This window comes from Nyctereutes procyonoides, unplaced genomic scaffold, assembly GCF_905146905.1.
Source record: "Nyctereutes procyonoides isolate TBG_1078 unplaced genomic scaffold, NYPRO_anot_genome, whole genome shotgun sequence".
Classification (NCBI taxonomy): domain Eukaryota; kingdom Metazoa; phylum Chordata; class Mammalia; order Carnivora; family Canidae; genus Nyctereutes; species Nyctereutes procyonoides.
The window spans coordinates 35,740,503-35,760,803 of record NW_026575135.1 but is presented as its reverse complement, the minus strand read 5'-3'; the positions used below and the strand labels follow the sequence as shown (position 1 = coordinate 35,760,803).

The window sequence follows — 20,301 nt, the reverse complement described above, 5'->3', positions numbered from 1 at the left end:
CCCTCAACAGAGCTACTTCGTTCTCTTGAAAGGGATCATAAAGTCTCCTACGGGCTAAACAGAAAAACCTCAGTTTCCCCATAATACCATTTTCTTTTGCATCTCCTGGGGAAACATGCATAGGAAAATATTGTACTTGGCAGCATGTTTAGGCTGTTGGCAGTAGAGATAACAATTGTTGCCTAGACTCAAACAGTGCAGAGAAAATGTGGAGGGAAATCCTCTGTTAACTGGGAAATACACATTATCCAGCCTCATGCAGAAGAGAAGTCAGGTTCCCAATGTACATAAAATCCTACTTATAGAATAATTGATGTCTCCACAGTATGCCTATGCAATATTTTTACATTTAACTTTCAAGTAGATCGACTTGGTGACATTTTGTTTATCTCTCATTAAAATTATATCTCTCCTAATTCTAAGAGAAATCTTAAAGTTTCTTAGCAATTCTCATCAACAAGCAGAATATATGCAAGAAAGACAAGCTTGGTCTGAATGTTTCAGTTTTTAAAAATTCTGCATTCTCTAAATCAGCAGAAGGAGAAAAGAGAATCAGGCAAAGATCTTTCTCTACATCCGGTTCCCAATGCTTCAGAGCTGTGTAGGGATCTAAAAAATCAATGGAATTCTCTTAAATGTTATTGATAATATTGTAATTTTTTCCCTTACTTAATCCTGTCTTTAGATTCCAATGCCATCAGCCTTCCAACCTGAACCAAACTTTCTTCCCAATTCCAACAGTGCTTTATTTGGAGAATGCTAACTGCCAGTAACCCTCATCCGATAGGGAAAAAGAAGATAATGCCTCACATTTTTACTTCTGCTGCTTAGTGTAATGATGGCATAGTTTGAACATCAGAGTTATGCTAAATCTGTATAGTCCCAAATTGTGCTGAATCCACTATAGAAGCAAGGAAGAGGGAGTATTTGACTTACTTTGATCTATCTTGAGCTTCTCATATTAAAGTATCTAGAAGCTAAGTAATAAAGTATTGAATTGAAAATAGGAAATACCAGCCTAGGTGCAAACTATTAGTGTTAACTGAGTAACCAGTTTTAGTCTTGACAAAGATATTTAATGGGATTTAGTAAGTATATATGACATATATATGCAGAATATATATTTATGAAATATAAAGTAACAAATATTATACAGAGAATACATATTCAAACTATAGGGAGAAGGACTGAACAGTCCCTCTTCTGAGTAGGTTACAGACAGCATGGATAGCCCTGTGGACAGGTCTCAAAACAGTAATTTCTTACATTTGTGTAGAGCTTCAGGGTTTACAGAGAACTTTTGCCAACACTGAACACTTTACTGTTGCTCATCAGATTTTAGGCATTAGGTGGCTTTCGGATCTCTTGGCCAGAACCTCTCAGAACCTGATTACCCCAATAGGCACTGGGAATGGGGTTGGTCGGAAAGGTCACTGAGGAGGTTTGGCAATGTGCATGTCCGCCCTGATGACTCCCCTTGCTTCTGTAGGTGGGAGGCCACCCCGTGGACCGCGTGCTCCTCCTCGTGTGGGGGGGGCATCCAGAGCCGGGCAGTTTCCTGTGTGGAGGAGGACATCCAGGGGCATGTCACCTCAGTGGAAGAGTGGAAATGCATGTACACCCCTAAGATGCCCATCGTGCAGCCCTGCAACATTTTTGACTGTCCTAAATGGCTGGCACAGGAGTGGTCTCCGGTAACTGTGCCCTCTTTCTTTGTTCGTTAGGAGAGTAAGTCCACTCTTCCCTCTCATCATCATGACCCCACCAGCTACTCTGTGCAGCTCCCCACTTATCTTGAGGTGTCTAGAAGCCTACCAGTTTAGCTTCTGACGTAGGCTTGCCCCAAAAACAGCATAGCCAAAAGTAAATGAGTAAATATATATAACTTATTCAAGTTACTTCAAGAAGCCTCTATCACTTATGACATTCCTTCAAGTGGCAGAGAGAGGCAAATGACTGATCCTGAATCTCTAGAAGATGCTCTGATGATAGACCACAGTTTGGTTTTATTTTTTATTTCTTATACTTTGTCTATATCCAAAAAGGGTCTGAGCATATTTAAATTAGAACTGTATGTACTATTTATTGAAAAAAAAAAGATGAAATGGAAATGACTAAATAATTAGAATGGGATAAAGCAGGATAATTAAAACCCAGAACATTCCAGAATGATAGGGAAACTTGCAGCAGCTTAAATAAGATGATATTTGGGGTTTCCGACTGCTAATGCAAAAGGTTTGAAATGGCAAGAGATAGAAAGTTGAGGAGGCAAACCACTGTGCTCTGAGCAAGAGATGGCAAGACTTCTCCCTTCACTATAAGGCTTTGAGGTAGCAGGATCAGAGCTGTGATGTTTCTGACTAGACTTATGCTCCCTGGCGTGTCTAGAAGCACTGGAGGTGCCATCTGCATCTGGCCTTTGGATCAACTAACTCCATGAAACATTTTTGACCATGTCAGTATAATCAATTGGATCAGCCATGCTGCAATATAAATTCAAAATAGCAATTTGCAAAATGTTAATGTCCAATGTGGGAGCTAGCAAGGTGACTAAATAAAATTAAAATCCAATGTTAGTAATCAAAATTGAGCACATTCTACAGTTTCTTTTCTCCTTCTTTTCACTGCTTGGTTTGGGACTTGGCACACAGTGGGTGCTTAAGGGATGCTGCCTAACTAATCTAAATCTAAGAAATTGAAAGCGATTTAATTTTCAGCCAGCTTCACCCTAAATAGCCAAATAGAACAAAGACTCTATGAATGGTAAGAAATGGTACAAATCTACTGGGAGTCCTTATATAGAAACAGCCCTTTAAAGAGTCTCAGGTGAGAAACAAGGCAAAGTAAACAAGGCTTTGCTATGAGTCTCTTCTTTCTTGCATTCTCCTTCCAGTGCACGGTGACATGTGGCCAGGGCCTCAGGTATCGGGTGGTCCTCTGCATCGACCATCGCGGAATGCACACAGGAGGTTGTAGCCCCAAAACCAAGCCCCACATTAAAGAGGAATGCGTCATACCCACTCCCTGCTATAAACCCAAAGGTAACTCAACAGGTGCTCTGTCACCAGTCTTTTCATTGTTCTGTGTCTTTGAAAACCATTTGAAACTCCTTGGAATATTTTTAAGTATCCCGAGTGTTCCTAGTATCTATTTTGTGTAGCTTAGACTCTACGAAATGGGCTTAACTCTTTCAAAAAATCTTTCAAATCATTTTGCTTGCAAATTGTTATTAAGTACTACATATATCATAAAGCTGTTTGAAGACTGTTGCTGAAAAGTATCAGCTACATCTGTTTAAAAGGAGTTATCATACAGATATCAGAGAAATACATGTGTGATATACTAGCCACATTTCTTGCTGTTAAAAATAAGGTGGTGAATTTAATGTCTACTTTGTGAAGCATCAAATATATTATGAGGCTTCATACTTCAAATTGTTGAAACAGAAAGGTGTTGCTGCTTATACTGAAAATTAAAATATGAATATGAGACTAGATTCTGGAATCATAATTTGAAATGAAAGTCTGGAATGAATCAGGATTTAACAGATACTATAAATAATTTATAAAAAGCAAATTTTAGAAAAATTCTACTTAGTGAGCAAGATTTATTATTTATTACCTATTATAATTTCTCGGATTGGCATGCATGACTAATTGGACTTCTTTGCTAATATTTCTATCATCTGTGTCAAGAAAATAGAAACTGCCAAAGTGCAAACCATTCAGAAGTAGAGAACTCCTTATTATAAGCTACCTCCTATTTATTAATATTAAATATGATTCTCTTTTGCTTCTTAATTTATTTCTTTAACCATTACATTTCTTGGAAAATCAGCCACAGTGTAGCTCTTTATTATACTATAGGTTGCCCTTGGTGGAAGTGAATGGCATCATGAAATCTAAATGATTTAATGGAAATAAACCCAAAATACCCGAAATCCTGATTAATTGTAATAAATACATCTCTATTTCTCTTTCTCTTTCTGAGACTAACTTACCTCATCTGTAGAATGGGGCTAATAGTAGTAATTACTTTAGAGATCATGTGAGTATTAAATGAGATATAGTGCAGCCAGGGTGCTTAGCTCACTGCCTGGAATATAGCAAGTTCTCCACAAATGTCATCTTCAACTCCTAACTATCCTCGTCATCCTCAAATATGAGAGGAAATGTCCACCAGTACCTCTGACAGGATCCACTTCAAATAGACAGTAAAGTATCGCAGGCCTACTAATAGTGCCAAGCTGAATGTTTCATCACTGAAACCGAAATGGCTCACACTGTCAGATATGGTATTGTTGACTGAATCACTTAGCTGGAAGAGGTGGGCCAAATGTAAAATGATATATGCATAGGTACCGTGTCACCATGTTTAAATGTTAGCAAATCCTTCTGGTCTTAGCAGTTTTATATTTCACACTCACTTTGTTTTCTGACTAGACACAATTGCTGCACGTAGAGGACAAGAAGTGATGCCTCTAACTTAAAATAGTCAATTATTTATTAGCTGTCTTTACCAAGCCACTTCAGAGAAAGAAAAGCAGTTTGTGGTTAACTATCAAGAATAAAATCTGGATTTTCACAACTAAGTAGTGAATCTGGCTCTCTAAACATCATTAAAATGCCATATAATTCTATGGTGTATGCATATAGAGACATATTTCTTTCATCTTTACAATTATATGTCATAAAATCGTGATAGAGCTTCACTGGCTCATACTATAAAGGCAAATATGCCTATAAATGATCCTAATAAATATGTCAAAATGGGAATCTTGGCAGTTACTTCTGTAGGAGCAGTTATAACCTCTCTTTCTTTTTCTCCTTCACAGTTTTTTTTTTTCCAGGAAGTAGTTAGGAAGCTTGTCCTGAATCGTGTGGCCAAAGCTAGATAAATAGGTAAAACAGTCAAATTACGGCTTCTGGACCCTAAACTGCTCATATTCTGACTGTCAGTGAAGCCTTGGGGTGATACAGAATGAGTCAGAGATCTAAAGCAACGTTTTGTGAATTTCAGAGTGGCAATTTTGTTTGTTTTTGACAATATGGCATAGATCACACTTCACCGAAGGGAAAAAGAAAAGTCAGAATGTACTAAAGTCTTACAGTATAATTTATTGTACTCTGTGTTTGTCTTAAAAAATAAATATTTTTCTATCTTTGTAACAGGAAATAGTGAAAAAATACTTTGATGACTCTTCATGTACATGTCGAGCCAGTGTTCCTAGAGTTATGACTCTCCTAATAAAAAAAAAAAAACTCTCCTTTGCTCTTCAAACTGATAAAAGTGAAGCATAAAGACTAGTAGACTGGTATTACGAAATATTCTAAAATATTCTGTTTTCTTGATATAGCCATCATTCGAAGCAGAAATTTACCTAAAAACTTATCATTTGCAGTTATCAACATAGTTTCTAGGTAGTGCGAAATCAGGAACTAGTGAAGAGATAAAAGAATTTCCCTCAAATTCCAAATTGCTTCTAACCTCTTTTTTGTATGCATGCACTTAATTCTCAGAGAAACTTCCAGTAGAGGCCAAGCTGCCATGGTACAAACAAGCTCAAGAGCTAGAAGAAGGAGCTGCTGTGTCAGAAGAGCCCTCGTAAGTTCTAAAACCACAAGACGCTTTGCTTTTCAAACTGACTGGGCTTAAGAATGTAGTCTCTCACTGAATGTGGCTTCCCTGGGTTTTGAACTGGGTATAATACTTTTGCCAAGGGTCAAATGAGCCTTTCAGGCTGTCAAAGTAGAGATTTTTCAGTTTCAAAGTGTTTCTCAAAACATTTGATTGCATGTTTGCTCTCTAAATACTTTTTGGTTTTAAAGTAAGAAAATGAAGGGAAAGTGCCTACCCTCTTCTCCAAAATCTGACCTCCTCTTTTCCAAGAGGCTAAAGGTGAGAAGGCCCAGACTCCCTCTGATGATATAATACAGATTTGATGTGAAAGTCTGGGCAGTTTTTCACATTCCTTATATCCTTATATTGCTTTGCAATACAGCCACACACAAAAAGTAAAGCATAGGTAAAATATATCTGAGGGCAAAAGAAGATATTAGCTTTTCTTTTCCCTTTCTTGCTGCGATTGAGATCAGATGGATACTAATCATTACCCCACTTGATCACAGTCCCTCTGCTCAGTTTTATCAAGGCCATGAAGTTTGTAAGACCACCAGGCACGGGTTTTCCAGATGCTTCAGAAGAGGAAACAAGGATTAAAGACAATCATGGATTAGACTGATTGATTAATTAGTAACTATATCCTTAGTACTAGAAAACACTGATAGGTATATCTGCTGCATCATTTTTAAAAATAAGGGAAAGCACCTTAATGATCTATTTCATTTGTGATCAAAGCAGTTTCTCAGAGTGATGATTTTCTGGGTTAATTTAATTTGTTAAATAGAAGCCCTAGGCTCTATATTGGTGCATTAGACACATCCCCACCCTCCAGGAGCTCAGAGTATAGCATGTACATATGAAATGGTTTCCAAATTCAACCATAGTTTAAATTTTACTATTGATATAAATTAACATTGTAGTCTATAGATTCAAAAGCAATATATAATTTTCTCAGATCCATCCTGTTTGAATCTAAATCTGACATGGTGTGCCAGAGCACAAACTGTGACCCCTAATCACACCGTAAACAGCAGAAGATTGAAAAAAAATTTTTTAAATACAGATTGGTATGACCAAAGTTCATTTGTAAAGAAATGAAATTTGTTTTTCAGTCACTTGGTTTCACATTAGGCAGTGCACTTCTGACTTTAAAGGACAATAAGCAAAACATAAATTATTTTTGTACTATAAAGTTACTAGAGTATCTTTTTTCCACTTTTTTTGAGAAATGACTTTTTAAAGAAGCAATTAGCCATTGCAGAACTTTGGAGGAAAGATAGTGTTTAAATATCACAGTGCAACCTTTACATGAGTATATAAAGACTTAAAGCTTTCTGTTTGTCTCCTGCCAGTACCTGGCTGGACAGGCCTTCTTGCTTCTGGAGAGGAAGTAAGGAATTTATTTTAGAGGGGATTAACTCTTTAACTACTAAGGTTCCATTTAAGACACAGAAAGATGCTGTATAATTGGAGCTGGTTGTTCCTTATATGTATTCTTAGGTTAGGTACATTTAAAGCCAGGCATCTATTATTTTATTAAACAAACTCTGCTCTCTGGTGCACAGTGTTTTGTCATTTGGTCTAAAGCATAACCCTACATACCGTATTGCATTATAACCGATGTTAAATAATAAAGTTGAAATTAAATCAAAACATTTTACATCAATAATTTAACATCTTTCCCATTATTAGATATCTCTGAAATGAAAGTATTAAGTGGAGTTTAATGCCCGTGTTAAAGGATTACATAGACCATGGTTAACTATGTTTTCTAACGAGTGTCTTGCAGTAAAGGTCTAAGATGCATTATGTTTCACTTTAATCTTAATAAAATCCCTAAAGTAGTTAACCACATAGTTTTCACCATTGAAACTATAGCCATATATTAGATTATTAAATTTTACTCTTGGTGTAATGGAATTGCCATCTTGGCATGATTAATCTGAATTGAAGTAGATCGTAATTGGAGCACTGGTGCTGGGTAAAGGAAATGTATACTATTATGCTCAGAACAATAATTACTTTTATACCAAAATGAAATAAGTGACAGCTGTAGAATAATGTAATGAAAGGTATATGGTTTCCACATCTTAATACACTTTACATCTTTAGTGCACTGAACCCTAGGAAAGGTCCTACATGTCACATTATTTTTTTATTGATTTTGAATTTAAAAAACATAATTTTGCATGGTCTTAATTCTTTCTTTTTTAAACCACATAGACTAGTTTCTAAATGTATGTAGCAACCTATAATTACTCTCCATAGTATAATGAAAAAATGATATACTGTCAGCAAGTCTTTCCTTCCCCCCAACCGAAGAGACTCACATTGCTTAAGTTAAATGGTAATGTTTAGAAGCTGTGGCCATCACTTCTGAACTGCTCAGAGAAGCATGAAGAGTGGTCTAGAACTATTATCTCTCACTTTGGCCCCAGCTAATGTAGAGAGTTTTGTAGTAAAAACAGTAAATATCATTTATTTCCCCTTATATAAAAGTATTATCAACAGCCTGTCTCATTAAATAATATAGGAAAACCAGTAGCTTAAAGTCTTTAGCATATGGAGCTACTGTTATTGAATATTAGATGCTTGTGGTAACCCCAAAATGAAAAAAAATAATAATAATCGGTTAGCTCTCTGGCCAAAGATATGGTGGAAAGTAACCTCTCTAACATATGTTTAGAAAAAAACTCTGATTAAAAAGTAAACACTGAACCTCCAAGAAATAACTAAAACTTTATAGAACAGAAGCATGTACCAGTATGGCTGTGCCAGTGAGCTTTCAAATGCCGTGCAGAAGATACACATGCTGGTATCAGTCACATAGAATACCTGAAATAAGTATCACAATTAGGTCACCTTATGGGAATGCCCTTCATATATTGAACTCATTCTATAAAGCTGTAGCTTTATTCAGAAATCCTCTTAGACGTTGTTGTTGTTTTTTTTCTAGCAACAGACAGGTTTATTTATGATGTATTTGATTCATATGGTGCAAAGGTAGGAATTTTGTGATGAATATATTTTCGTGGTATTAAAAAAAGTATCTCCTAACCCACTTCTAACCCACTTGGGAGAGTCATACCCTCTAAGTGGCCATGGTTTGTCTTGATCCAGGCACATGTTTTTATCAGATTTTTCTGACAACCAGCAGCAAGAATCTGTAAGCAAGGTATCTTTGTCTCTCCTCATTGAACAGGACAGTGTGAACAAGATCCAGCCATGTACTAAGTCATGTGGGGCTTTAGCCAGTAAAGCTGATCAAGCACAGACAATCTTATAAATAAATACAGTAAGGGTGAACATGCCTCTGAGGATGCTTGCTCAGATCATAGAAATCCCTGCTACTCAATTAACACAGAAGGCATTATGGTTAGGGAGAGACTTCTAAAAATAATAAGATTCTGGTCTGAATTGCATTTTTGTGAGGCTAAGAGCAATGCCATTCCAGCACCAGGAAGGGACAGATGGAAAAATGACTGATGGAATTCTCTTTTGCTGTTATGTGAAGTGTCCTTTTGAATTTGCCTCCACCTGATGAGAGTGTCATTTAGGATTCATCATTTATTTTATTTTTCTTAAGTTTCATAAGTTATGAATTTTCTTTTATCATTTTCTTTTATTTTTTACAATGCTATATTAGTTTCAGGTGTATAATAGTTTCAGGTTATATTAGTTTCAGCAGTTCAACACTTCCATACAACACCCAGTGCTCATTACAAGTGCACTCCTTCATCCTCATCACCTATCTCACCCATCCTTCCACCGACCTCCCCTCTGGGAACCATCAGTTTGTTCTCTGTAATTAAGGGTCTGTTTCTTGATTTATCTGGGATTGAAAATGTCAGACTGAGCCCAGTTGGTTGCTTCCCTGTATATCCCCAGATATATAAGAATAGCTTTCTAGGTATTTTTTAAGCCCTCAGAATTTTACTTTTATTTGGTAAGGGATCAGAACTACAATGTGGTAGTATGATTATGTTCAGTAATCAGGTGGAAGCTAAGTAAATTACTGACTTGATTTCCCATCTCCTATATATAGCTTATTTTCAGTCTCTGTTGAGTTATACCCAGAAACATGACAACCACCTCAAGCCAAGTACACATAGTGACCACTTTGACAGCTTAATTTCTTGAACCAAAACGATACTACACTGTCCTCTAAGACACATAAAGGTAGCACCGTCTACTGTTGCTATTCAGGAGGTTAATCAGTTGGCCTGCCTAATGAGCCTGACCTAACTTGGAATAGGAAGGAAAAGGAAATTGTTCATTTCCTTAACTCCTTCAGGCCACTAAGAGGCCACTCAATGCTCTGGAAGGTGTAATCTTTTCAGGGAGACGGGCATAAGAAAAAGCTATGGCCTAGATGCTCCAGAAGCTCTGCCTCTCTCTTTTTAGACTTTCTGCTCTCTGAACCAAGTCATTCCAGAAAGAGGAAGGAAGAACTAATTGGGTACCTAGGGAAACCAGTTTTCTCCCAGATTTATTTCAGTTGCCAAGAGTTGTACTTGGATGGCTCTGAGCAAGCACTAGGAGACAGGTGATTAGTTTTGACACTAGGTGACCAACACAGCTATTTTAACCAGCCAACCTTCCTGCAGACATTGGTGCATACCAGGTGGACAACCTTGATGGTGCCATCCTCTCAAAAGCAGGATTGGGTGGTCCTCTATGTCTTGATCTTGCCCTTAAAAATTCTTGGGTTAGGGATCCCTGGGTGGCGCAGCGGTTTGGCGCTTGCCTTTGGCCCAGGGCGCGATCCTGAAGACCCGGGATCGAATCCCACGTCAGGCTCCCGGTGCATGGAACCTGCTTCTCCCTCTGCCTGTGTCTCTGCCTCTCTCTCTCTATCTCTCTGTGACTATCATAAATAAATAAAAATTTAAAAAAAAAATTCTTGGGTTATCTCATCAGCTATTCAGTTAACAGCTTTATTGCATGGTTAAGAAAACATTTTTGTGCTTCAGCACAATAGTCAGGCCTTAAATATATTGCCATAAATAATCTTGGTGTAAGCCATTTAAAAAAAGGAAGAAGAAAAAGGAAAGCAAGCAGGCCAAAGGCAGCAGTAATATCTGGATGCCAGATGGCATCAGCTTAGTGATGGGGCTGATTCAATAAGAAGCAAAGGGAAATTCCTGTCATGCATCTGTGTGAACAGAACCCACAAGGAATTAGATACAGAAAGAAAAGCCAATAAGAGCCGCCATAGTGACCCTGTAGTCATTAAATGCCTTGTTTACCTTGTTGGAAACAGTATTTATATATATAATATTTAAGCTTTTGTTTACATTAGTCCATATTTATACCCAGTAAGTTGTCTGAGAATGTGAATGGCTTAACTCAGTGGTTAAGAATGTGAATTCATATTTTTTTTTAAAGTGGCTAAAAATGTTAATTGTGTGACATGTGTTTTTATATTTTCCCCCAAAGAATATTCAAGGAATCAAACCTCAGTAATGGATCCAGATAGTTTTGCTGTTTATATCCTCAGTACAAGGTGCCTGAATTATTTTCTCTTCATGCATCTCAGGCCACAGAAAATAAAAAGGAATATATATGTATATATATCTTAAGAATCAAAAGTCCTCTCATCTAAGATCAAGCAGTTTAAATACTATCTGTAGATCATTAAGCCAACTTCAGGGATATTCAAGCAGAATAAGGTTTAGCATTAGAATTACAGGATGAAGAAAGCACAAGAGCTCTTAATTTTGAGAAGCTATAGCCCCATACTGGCTAGACTGAATCAGCCCCTACCCCGCAATGGTCATGACCTTGCTCACTTTTAACTCCTTCCTCTCTAACCTCTTTCCCACATACCCAGATCCTTCTCTTCCATTATATCCTCTGCAACAGCATGCTTAATACAAGTTCTCTGGATGTTTATGTACTTTAGATGACTGTAGAGAGTCAGTAGACCTGCTAAATTGTTCAAATCCCCTAATGAAAGAAGCTAAATTTACTCATAAGTCACCTACTTTGTGCCAGTTACTGATAAAGTAAACCTGGTAGTCCTTGCCCTCAAGAAACCTTAAGTTCATTATCACAGGAATGGTAGGATTGTGTCCAAAATGCTGAATATTGGTCAGTTATCCACAGGTTGAACAAATGAGCTAGCTGTATTTTTTTAATGCAATTTGATTTTAAAAAATGTAATTTGATGTCTGAGTATGCACAGTGTGATAGTGTTACTGGTTTAAAAAGAAGTATAGGGGAATTATTTATTGAATTCCCAAATTCTCTCCCTTACTGTATATTCCTCTGAGTTAAAATACTACAATGGTTAAGCTAGGACATGGTGATTCACAAATATGAACATAAATGAGAGAAGAATGCAATATACATGGAAAGGATTTGGAGGATGTTGACATGAATGGATATTTGGCAGATTGTGATAGAACTTATCTGAATCTTTCACTAAAAAACCAGTTCATGAGGAAGGATTATTGGATATTTTTATATAGCCAATGATCATATATATATATCACCATATGTACCTCAGCGATTCTTACCTATACATTGAGAACAGGGTGCAGAAACCATAGGTAATTTCTTAACATTTAAATTTTTTTCAATACACCAGGCTGTCAACTATGTGAGTTGGTGAGGGGTAAGTCTGTGTATTTGTGTGCTCAAACAAGGACATAGCCCTGCTGGGATCAAAGTAAAAAAGTAGTTTAATTGTTGATCAGCCCTCCATGCAGAGCAGCAACATGCACCAGCAGTGGTGGATTGTGGGCTCCAGTGACAGACTGGCCAGGTGTTCATCTTGGATCCAGCACTAGTAACAGGAGACCCTGGGCAGGTCACTTAACCTTTTGGCTGCAATTTCCTCATTTGCGAAATGAGCATTATAACAGCATCTACATCACAGAGTTATTACAATGAATAAGTTAGTATATATAAAGTAGCTGGTATGCAGGAAGCTGCATACATGTTAACTGGGGTTATGATTGGGCTTTTTCCAGCATCATTCATCTTCCCAGGGAACCTGTAGGTAATAAAAATGTATAATAATCACTTCTTTACAAATGGAGAAATTGAGGCAGAAGTTGTATCTACTGGTATGTGAGAGAAAAGTACCATTTAACCTGAAATTCAGCCAGTGGTTCCCCAACTAGCACCACCATCTTGCCTCTCTTCTGTACTCCTGAGGCTTTTTGCAGAGTCACTTGTAAGCATCACACTTTGAATGTAGCCCAGAATTTATTCTAAAGGACAAAGTTTAGTTACCTTTATTTGAATAAAAAGGGAACCTACAGAGAATTGCAAAAATTAATAAGGAAAGTTTAGAAAATGCTTGGGTAGAAAAGCATCCTCTCTCAACTCTAGGTTAAACACAATCGATCCCCATAGACTGTTCCCAACGTGCACCAAGACAGAAAAATCAATAACAAATTCAACAGAGCAGACAGAGCCATTTTTATGTAGTCATTAGAAAGCCTTTATTGCAAACCAAGAAGTTCTAAATTTATCAGCCCCTCCCAACATCTCCACTTATTGCTCATTCTGTAGCTACTTTCAGAAAGCTAAATCTGAACTATTGCTCAGCTGAGCCCCAGAGAGTGACAAAGACAAATTAATGGGATCCGTGTGTGCCAAAATAAAGTATGGACCCTGTCACCACCAATATATGTTAAGTCCATTAAGGTCATTTTTAATGAACTGAACTTTTCATTGGAAAGCCTTGCCAAACTTGTTGAATTAAAGGAAAGAAACCTTTACAAAATTGCAAAATAAACCAATTTCACTCCACATGAAGAAAAAAAAATGGTTCACGGAAAGTATTCTGAGTTTATGATATTTTAGATTTTTATCAAAATCGGGGAAAATGATATGGATTAAAAACTCCATTCTGGTATTAAGTTGAGAATTACAAATGCATTAATAGCATTGTAAGCAATAATGGTAGGTTAGTCCCTGGGACATGACTTCTTAAATAATCAGACTTGCCTCAAGGAAGACCCAACTTTTAAATTATGTTCTGTGTATATAGGTCAGAAAAGCAAGAGGAGAGAAAGATAGTCTGAAACAAATGTCATAGCCTGATTTTTTACTTGTGAAGAGAGTAATTTGGCTCCATTTGTATCTGCTACATACAGTTAGTGGCCTATCTTTTCTTTTTTTCCTAAAACTCTGTGCATATTGAGTTTTAAAGAGGTGACAAAAAAATGGGAGCTTTCTTTGGGTTCCCCTGACATAGGAACAACTCCAAAATATCTCAGAGCCTTCCCTGGGGTAGCTGCTTGTATGATAAGGCAACAGAAGATCAGGATTATGTATAAATCACTGAAGGCAGCCTCTGGCTCAGAGATGCTCCCAAACAGTCTTCTATAAAACAGTCTTTGTATTGAGATTAAAGTGTGATAGACACAAGATTTAAACTTGCCTCAAGCTACATGATAACCTAATATCCCATCAAGATGAAATAAGACCAGCACATACTGCCTAAATACAGCTATAAGAAACTACTAAATTTGGGCGCAATAACTTTTTTTTAAAAGACCAAAAGAGACTTCCACAACAGGAAAAAAGTTTGTTTGCTCATGCTAATATCTAGAATGGAGACGTAAGATTTAATTGCTTTGAGTTTTAAGACTCTTGCCTTTTTAGCTTGTTTTCAGCCTTTGGACCCAAGAACAAACCCAGAAGCAACTCACTCATAATGTCAACTCTCACCATTCTATGTATCTACTCATTTACTCATTTAAAATTGTATATTTGTTGATTATGTACTATATGAAGTTCTGCCTTCACAGAGGTTTGGCATAGTAAGGAAGATAGTTATTACCTAAAGACTCCCATTTGATTTTCAGAAACGGATACTGCTATGAGTAAATGAAGAGGTGCTCTAAGAGAGTCTAAGAGGAACCCCAGCAGGTCTGGGGGTCAGGAAGTCTTCTCTGAGAAGGAGCTTGTCAACTGAGGCCTGGTGGATGAGTGGGAGTTACTCCGACCTGAGAGAAACAAGGAAGATCACTCAAGGATTTTGACCCACCTGCCAAAATCTTGAGTCAGGAAAGAATGACACACGTTTAAATTAGAGAATATAGACTAGTATGGCTGGAGGCTAGTGACCAGGGGGAGAAGAACAGGAAATGAAGCTGGCTGGAAAAGTACATAATGTAGCCTTTGTAAGTAGTTTGGCTTTACTTCTGGATGTACCGAGAAACAGTTAAAAACTTTACATTTTAAGATCCCCCTGGCTACAGCATGAAGATTGGCTTGGTAAAGTCTAACAGAGAAAGGAAACAGACCAATGGTTATTGGGGTAGTCCAGCAGAGAGGCAGTAGCTTCAGTAATCTTGGCTTATGTGGCCACCCTATAGCCAGTATGATGACATGGTGAAGAGCTTGGATTCTGGAGTCACCTGTCATGGTTTTGAATCCTGATTCTGCCCTTTATTTAGCAATATGGTATTAGAAATCTCTGTGCCCTAATTTTATCGTCTAGAAATTGGGATGAAAATAGTATTGTTAAAATATAATTTTCAAAAAGGCAAAATCATGATCCATATGAGTGCATGTCAACATTTTTATTTAACTCCTAAATTATTAAGGGAACCAGTAAGATGTTAAAACTTGTTCAAATGAGAATTGGATTTTTAAAAGTGTGTATTTTCTACCAGACAAAAATCCTTTGCATTGACAGGAAAAAAAAAAAAAAAAAAAAAAAAAACTTCCATCACTATGGACTGGAAACATTCGTGTCATCACGGCCCTCTACAAGGAAACCTCTGTCTAGCCAAAGACAAACAAAGACTCATACCTCATAGAATTAGACAACCTCCCACCCTGTAAGTCTGCTAGGCAATGTCAGCATTCCATTGAAAGGTTCTCTTTTGCCCATTTCACAACATTTCTGACAGTATCCATCTCCTAGCAATGTTATAATGAGTTAATGTATAGAAAGGCTTAAAGTACATCGGTAAACATTGGCTATTGTTGTTGTTATATCAAGGTGGTAGCAGTGGAGATGGAGAAAAGTAAATGAATTTCAGATACATTTTTAAGGGAGAATTGTAAGAATTGGGGAACCATTGGGTAGTGAGAAGTAAGGAAAAATGAGGGGTCAAGCATAACTCCTAAATGTGTACTCAAGCAGTTGGATGGCCAGTAGAGTCATTTGCTGTGATGGAGAAGACTGGAAGAGGAATAAGATACTAAGGAGGGAGATCAAGAGTTCCATTTTGGTCATTTGGTTGGAGATGTCTTTGAAATATCAAAGTAAAAATGTCAATCAGGAGAGAGAGCAATGTGCAATGGCTAAGAGCATGAAACCTACCAGCTGTATGAATAACTTCAATATCCTCATTCATATAGTAATTATGAAATGGAGATTATAATAGTTCTTAATCTGGCTGTCATTAGGATTTAACAGCTTTTATTTATAAAATACTTAGAGTAGTGCCTGGCACATAAGAAGCACTGGATACGTTTTTGATAAATAATTAGTTTTGTTGAATTAGTGTTTACTCCTTTGAAAGAATAATGGCTCCCTAGCACCAAACTTACCAAAAAAAAAGGGGGGGGGGGTTTGGGTATAAAGCTCAGGAAAAAAAAAAAGCCCAGACTAGAGATGAAATACTTCGAAGTTGCCCACACATTGGTGGTGGGTGAAACCAAGAATCACTGAAAACATCAGAAGACAGCTCCAACAGAGTTCCAAGGCACTGTGACATTTAGAATTCAAGGAGAGAAGAAAGGTCTAGAAAAGGAGACTGAGAAGGAATTGACCAGAAAAGAAAAGAAAGCCAAGAGTTTGTCATCATGTAAGTCAAGAGGATAAAGTAATTCAAGAAAAAATGACATGGTCAGCTGTGTTGGATGCCACTGGAAGCAAGATAGTTGAGGGCTCATTTGTTGGGAAGAGCAGATACTCTAGGGCCAGGATCTTCAGAAAGTGATTATTACCTGTCTTTCTGCTGGTTCTTCTCTTACTATTGAAGAACAAACTCCTGATGGTTAACAAGATACCTCCTTTAGTAAGACTTTTTGTCATACTTTGTCAGGAACCATTTTGAGAAAGATAGGTCAGAACTGCAAGATGAGTTTAACAGAGTCCTCAAGCATGAGGCTGTCAGCTTTGACAGAGCCCCTTAGTCTCTGACTCATTGGAACTCTGAGAGAACTCTGATACCCCGCAGCATTTCCTTCTAGTATAAAGTCCCTTTGAAAGGAGAATGTGCCCTTTAATGCAGCCGGGCTTTCTTTTCCCACTTCTAGCACTGAGCGTTTCTGCAAGAAAGTCAAGGAGGCATTTTTGCAAAGGCCAGCTGCCTCTCAAAGAACCCAAAAGGGCATCATTCTCATGAGAAAATGAAGTTTGCTTCTTGGAAAAGGCCACTAAATATAGTTCTCCCAGCACTGCCTTAGTCTCTTTGAAATTGGGTCCTTCCTCCATATTTATTTATTTGTTATTGGTCAGTGACATCTGATGGGATGGTGACTGAATTTGTTTCTCAAATAGATGTATTAGTGGTTGATTCAAAATCCTCATCGTGTTTTGTTATTTTAATTTCTGGAATTTGTCTATGCTTGGTTTTACAAATGAATCACCCTACAGTGACATAAGACTCTCAAAACCCATATATAATACTTAAGGATTTGAGGAACCTATGAAAAAAAGCAGTGCTATCAATGTTTTGTGGATCGATGTCCTGGAAATCTTTGAAAAATTGTGCTTGAAGACTTTAATATGAGTTGCATAACGAGGATGAATTGCTTGCAGCTCCAGAGAGTTGTAAGCTAACAACAGCAGTTGAGAAATATTTTCATAATTCCATATTTAGGTCAAGTATCCTTGACTAAAGATCTTTCACAATAAGTTAGATTGTTATGTATTTGGAATGATTTAGGTGTGGTTCTAAGTGAATGGAGAGGCCTATTTTGGATAAGTGTTCTCCCAAAACTTTATTGCCCTAGCTATATTTTTAAAGAATCATTTTGAAGGTTGTCTTGGTGTCATGGGCTTTACAGTTAATTCTAAAATCCCTAAAGTGATTCATTAAAGAGTCACCTTCCCTTTGTAGTGTTCCAAAGGTTTTTGTTTGTTTACTTATTTGGGAGGGTTTTGAAAAAAATCTTTTACTTTTTTGAGAGACACTAAATAACTAAAGAAGTTTAAATGAGGTCTTTTGATCTCATATAAAATTGAGAAGGATGAAAGAGGTGTCTCCTGTTCTACTTTCCAAGTTTTTGTCCCACCCAACAGCAATTTCTTTTGCTCTCATTTCTAAATACCTCTTCAGTTCAGATGTCAAAATGCCAAGCTTTGATTTAGGAAACTGCACCTTCTCCTAAAGATCTTACTCCATTAATGTCTCAAGGATTGCTCAGAACCAGGAGGAGAACCAACTTTTCAAAACTAAAGAAAAAGGATAAAGAAAAGAAGATTGCATTCAAAATAGATGAGGCAATGTACAATAACAACATCCTTATCAATAAAGTATGGTGACTTTTTTTGCTCCCAAATGATATATTTATGTAAAAGACTCTCCGTTAATTTAGGGTAGAATTATTTATATTGTATTTTATTTTTCTAATATACTATTTTCCAGATCCTTCGGTGGCCACTAGTTAAATGATACAATATCAGAAAGGGAAGAACCATGATTCTCGTGCATATATAAATTGAACCTCTGTCCAAGATTTCATCTACCTCATTAATTAATGAGGGTATCAGGAAAATGTTATGACCAATTCAAAGGAGATTTCAAAGAACCATACATATTTAGGCAAATAAGATGCAGGAATGGATCTACAAGTAGATGTAAAATAGGTCTGTCCACAGGACAGCACTCAACTGCATTCCATTAGCCACAATTAATCTGCATTTCTGTGGGCAAGAATCATTTGCATTATCCATTTTCTGTCATTTGTAGAGTGGTAAAATAGCCCCCAGTCAATGAGAGACTGCAATAACTAGGAAGGATGCACTGGACAGGGTGCCCACTAGCCTCTTGGGTCACTGTTACACCTTTTATGATTTTTGCCTATACTATTCAGTTCATTCCACCTTCTCTCCTCACCCTGAAATTGTATCACCACTCTCAGGTACAAGCATACACCAAAAGAAAGACGGCAAAGAAATCCACAAAGCCTATCAGACATCTCACTGAAATTTAGTAAGATCGAAAACAAAACCAAAATTAAGTATTTCTCATGTGATTTCCTGCAAGTTTTAGTTTGCATTTTGAAACTAGAGAATGAGGTGAGGCTGGTAGAAGCATTACGATAACACTCCTATAAAGCTATTCTTATTTTGAAGAATCCCAGTGATTTTTTTAAACAAACATGTATATGAGAGAGGAGAGGAAACTAAGAAGAGAAAAGATAAAGTTAAAAATCCTAGGGGTGGTTGGCTGGCTTACTTGGTAGAGCACGCAACTCTTCATCTTGAGGTTGTGAGTTCAAGCCCTATGTTGGGTGTGGAGCCTACTTAAAAGAAAACAAAAAACAACTTAGTTAAAAGACCACGTGTGCATAAAACTGGAGCTGAACGCTGGCTATGATCTGCAGTGACACGAGATTAATTAACCAAGAATGGATGGTTTCTGTTTAGCACTACATTAATAAAGTGATAGTTTTTATTATTTTGGTCCATGCTCTGACTTCATAATAACCACATATAAACTAAACCACATTGGGATTTTACAAGTGAATTTGATTATCACTGTTTTCTGTTTCATAAAAGGGACTATGATAATAACTCCAATTAAAGGGTAAGCCTTTTGTTAATGAAACATGAACGATTAAGCTTGCAAATTGAAGACCAGACAGAAGCATAAATCATCTATTTGCCAGGTTTCTTTTTTAATTTCCTGGAGATGGGAAAACTAAATGCAGAAATGCTATCGATCTCTGAAGTTAGAGCCTATCTCGGCAAGAGCTCACGTATCCAGCGATTGTGCATTCATCCCACAACAGTGCTGCTAACAAAAAGAACTTTAAAAGTACCCAAATTAAACTTCAATAACAAGAGCTTTTTTCATGAAACACTTGTACATCAAAATGACTTTGTTTTTTAAAAAAAACCTACTGACTCCATCTTAAAGGTCCTACTTTAAGGATTCCAGCTCAGCAAGTACTAATCAAACCAAGTCTCCTAAACCTTCCACTGAGACCTCCTGGCTCAGTCGCCTGCCCTCTAACCGACCTTGCTTCTTCCCACTTGTGGCCAGTAAGCTCAAGATAGTAAACACAATGTTGGGAGATCTAGGGATGTGGGGGAAAGTTTTGCATGAAACACAGTTATTATTCACTTGGCCATTTGCTCTATTAGATATTTTTCTTTTGAAATATGATCTCCTGCCTTCAACAAGAGAGAATTTATTATATCATACAGTGTATGCACTAGAGAAATTAAGATGCCTGCCAAAAGACAGCACTGCTTAAAAGCCAAATCATTTTTAATTGGTGTGAACTTGATGAAGACCTAAGGATAGTGGGTTGAAAGATAAGCCAGAAAGGCTATTTGACATTTGATAAGACTCTCACTTGGGAGACATAAAATAGATGTTTATTGTTTTTGCTATTAACCCTAAAGGTCCAGATAATAAAAAACAGACAAATGCATGTGTGTATGCCCCACACACGCACACATTTATTTTCATTTAGATGCTGCTTCAAAGTAAGGTTCAAGCATTGCAATGGGTTCATGAGGCTCCA

General features: G+C 37.1%; 1 protein-coding gene across 1 annotated transcript in view; it reads left to right on the top strand.

Annotated features, from left to right (window-relative positions):
• The window catches only part of ADAMTSL1 (ADAMTS like 1), a 379,096-nt gene that overhangs the window by 169,169 nt on the left and 189,626 nt on the right, over positions 1–20,301 (top strand). The window contains 3 exon segments of the mRNA XM_055302598.1: positions 1,490–1,694; positions 2,894–3,041; positions 5,520–5,604. Of these exon segments, the coding sequence (XP_055158573.1) occupies positions 1,490–1,694; positions 2,894–3,041; positions 5,520–5,604 (438 nt within the window).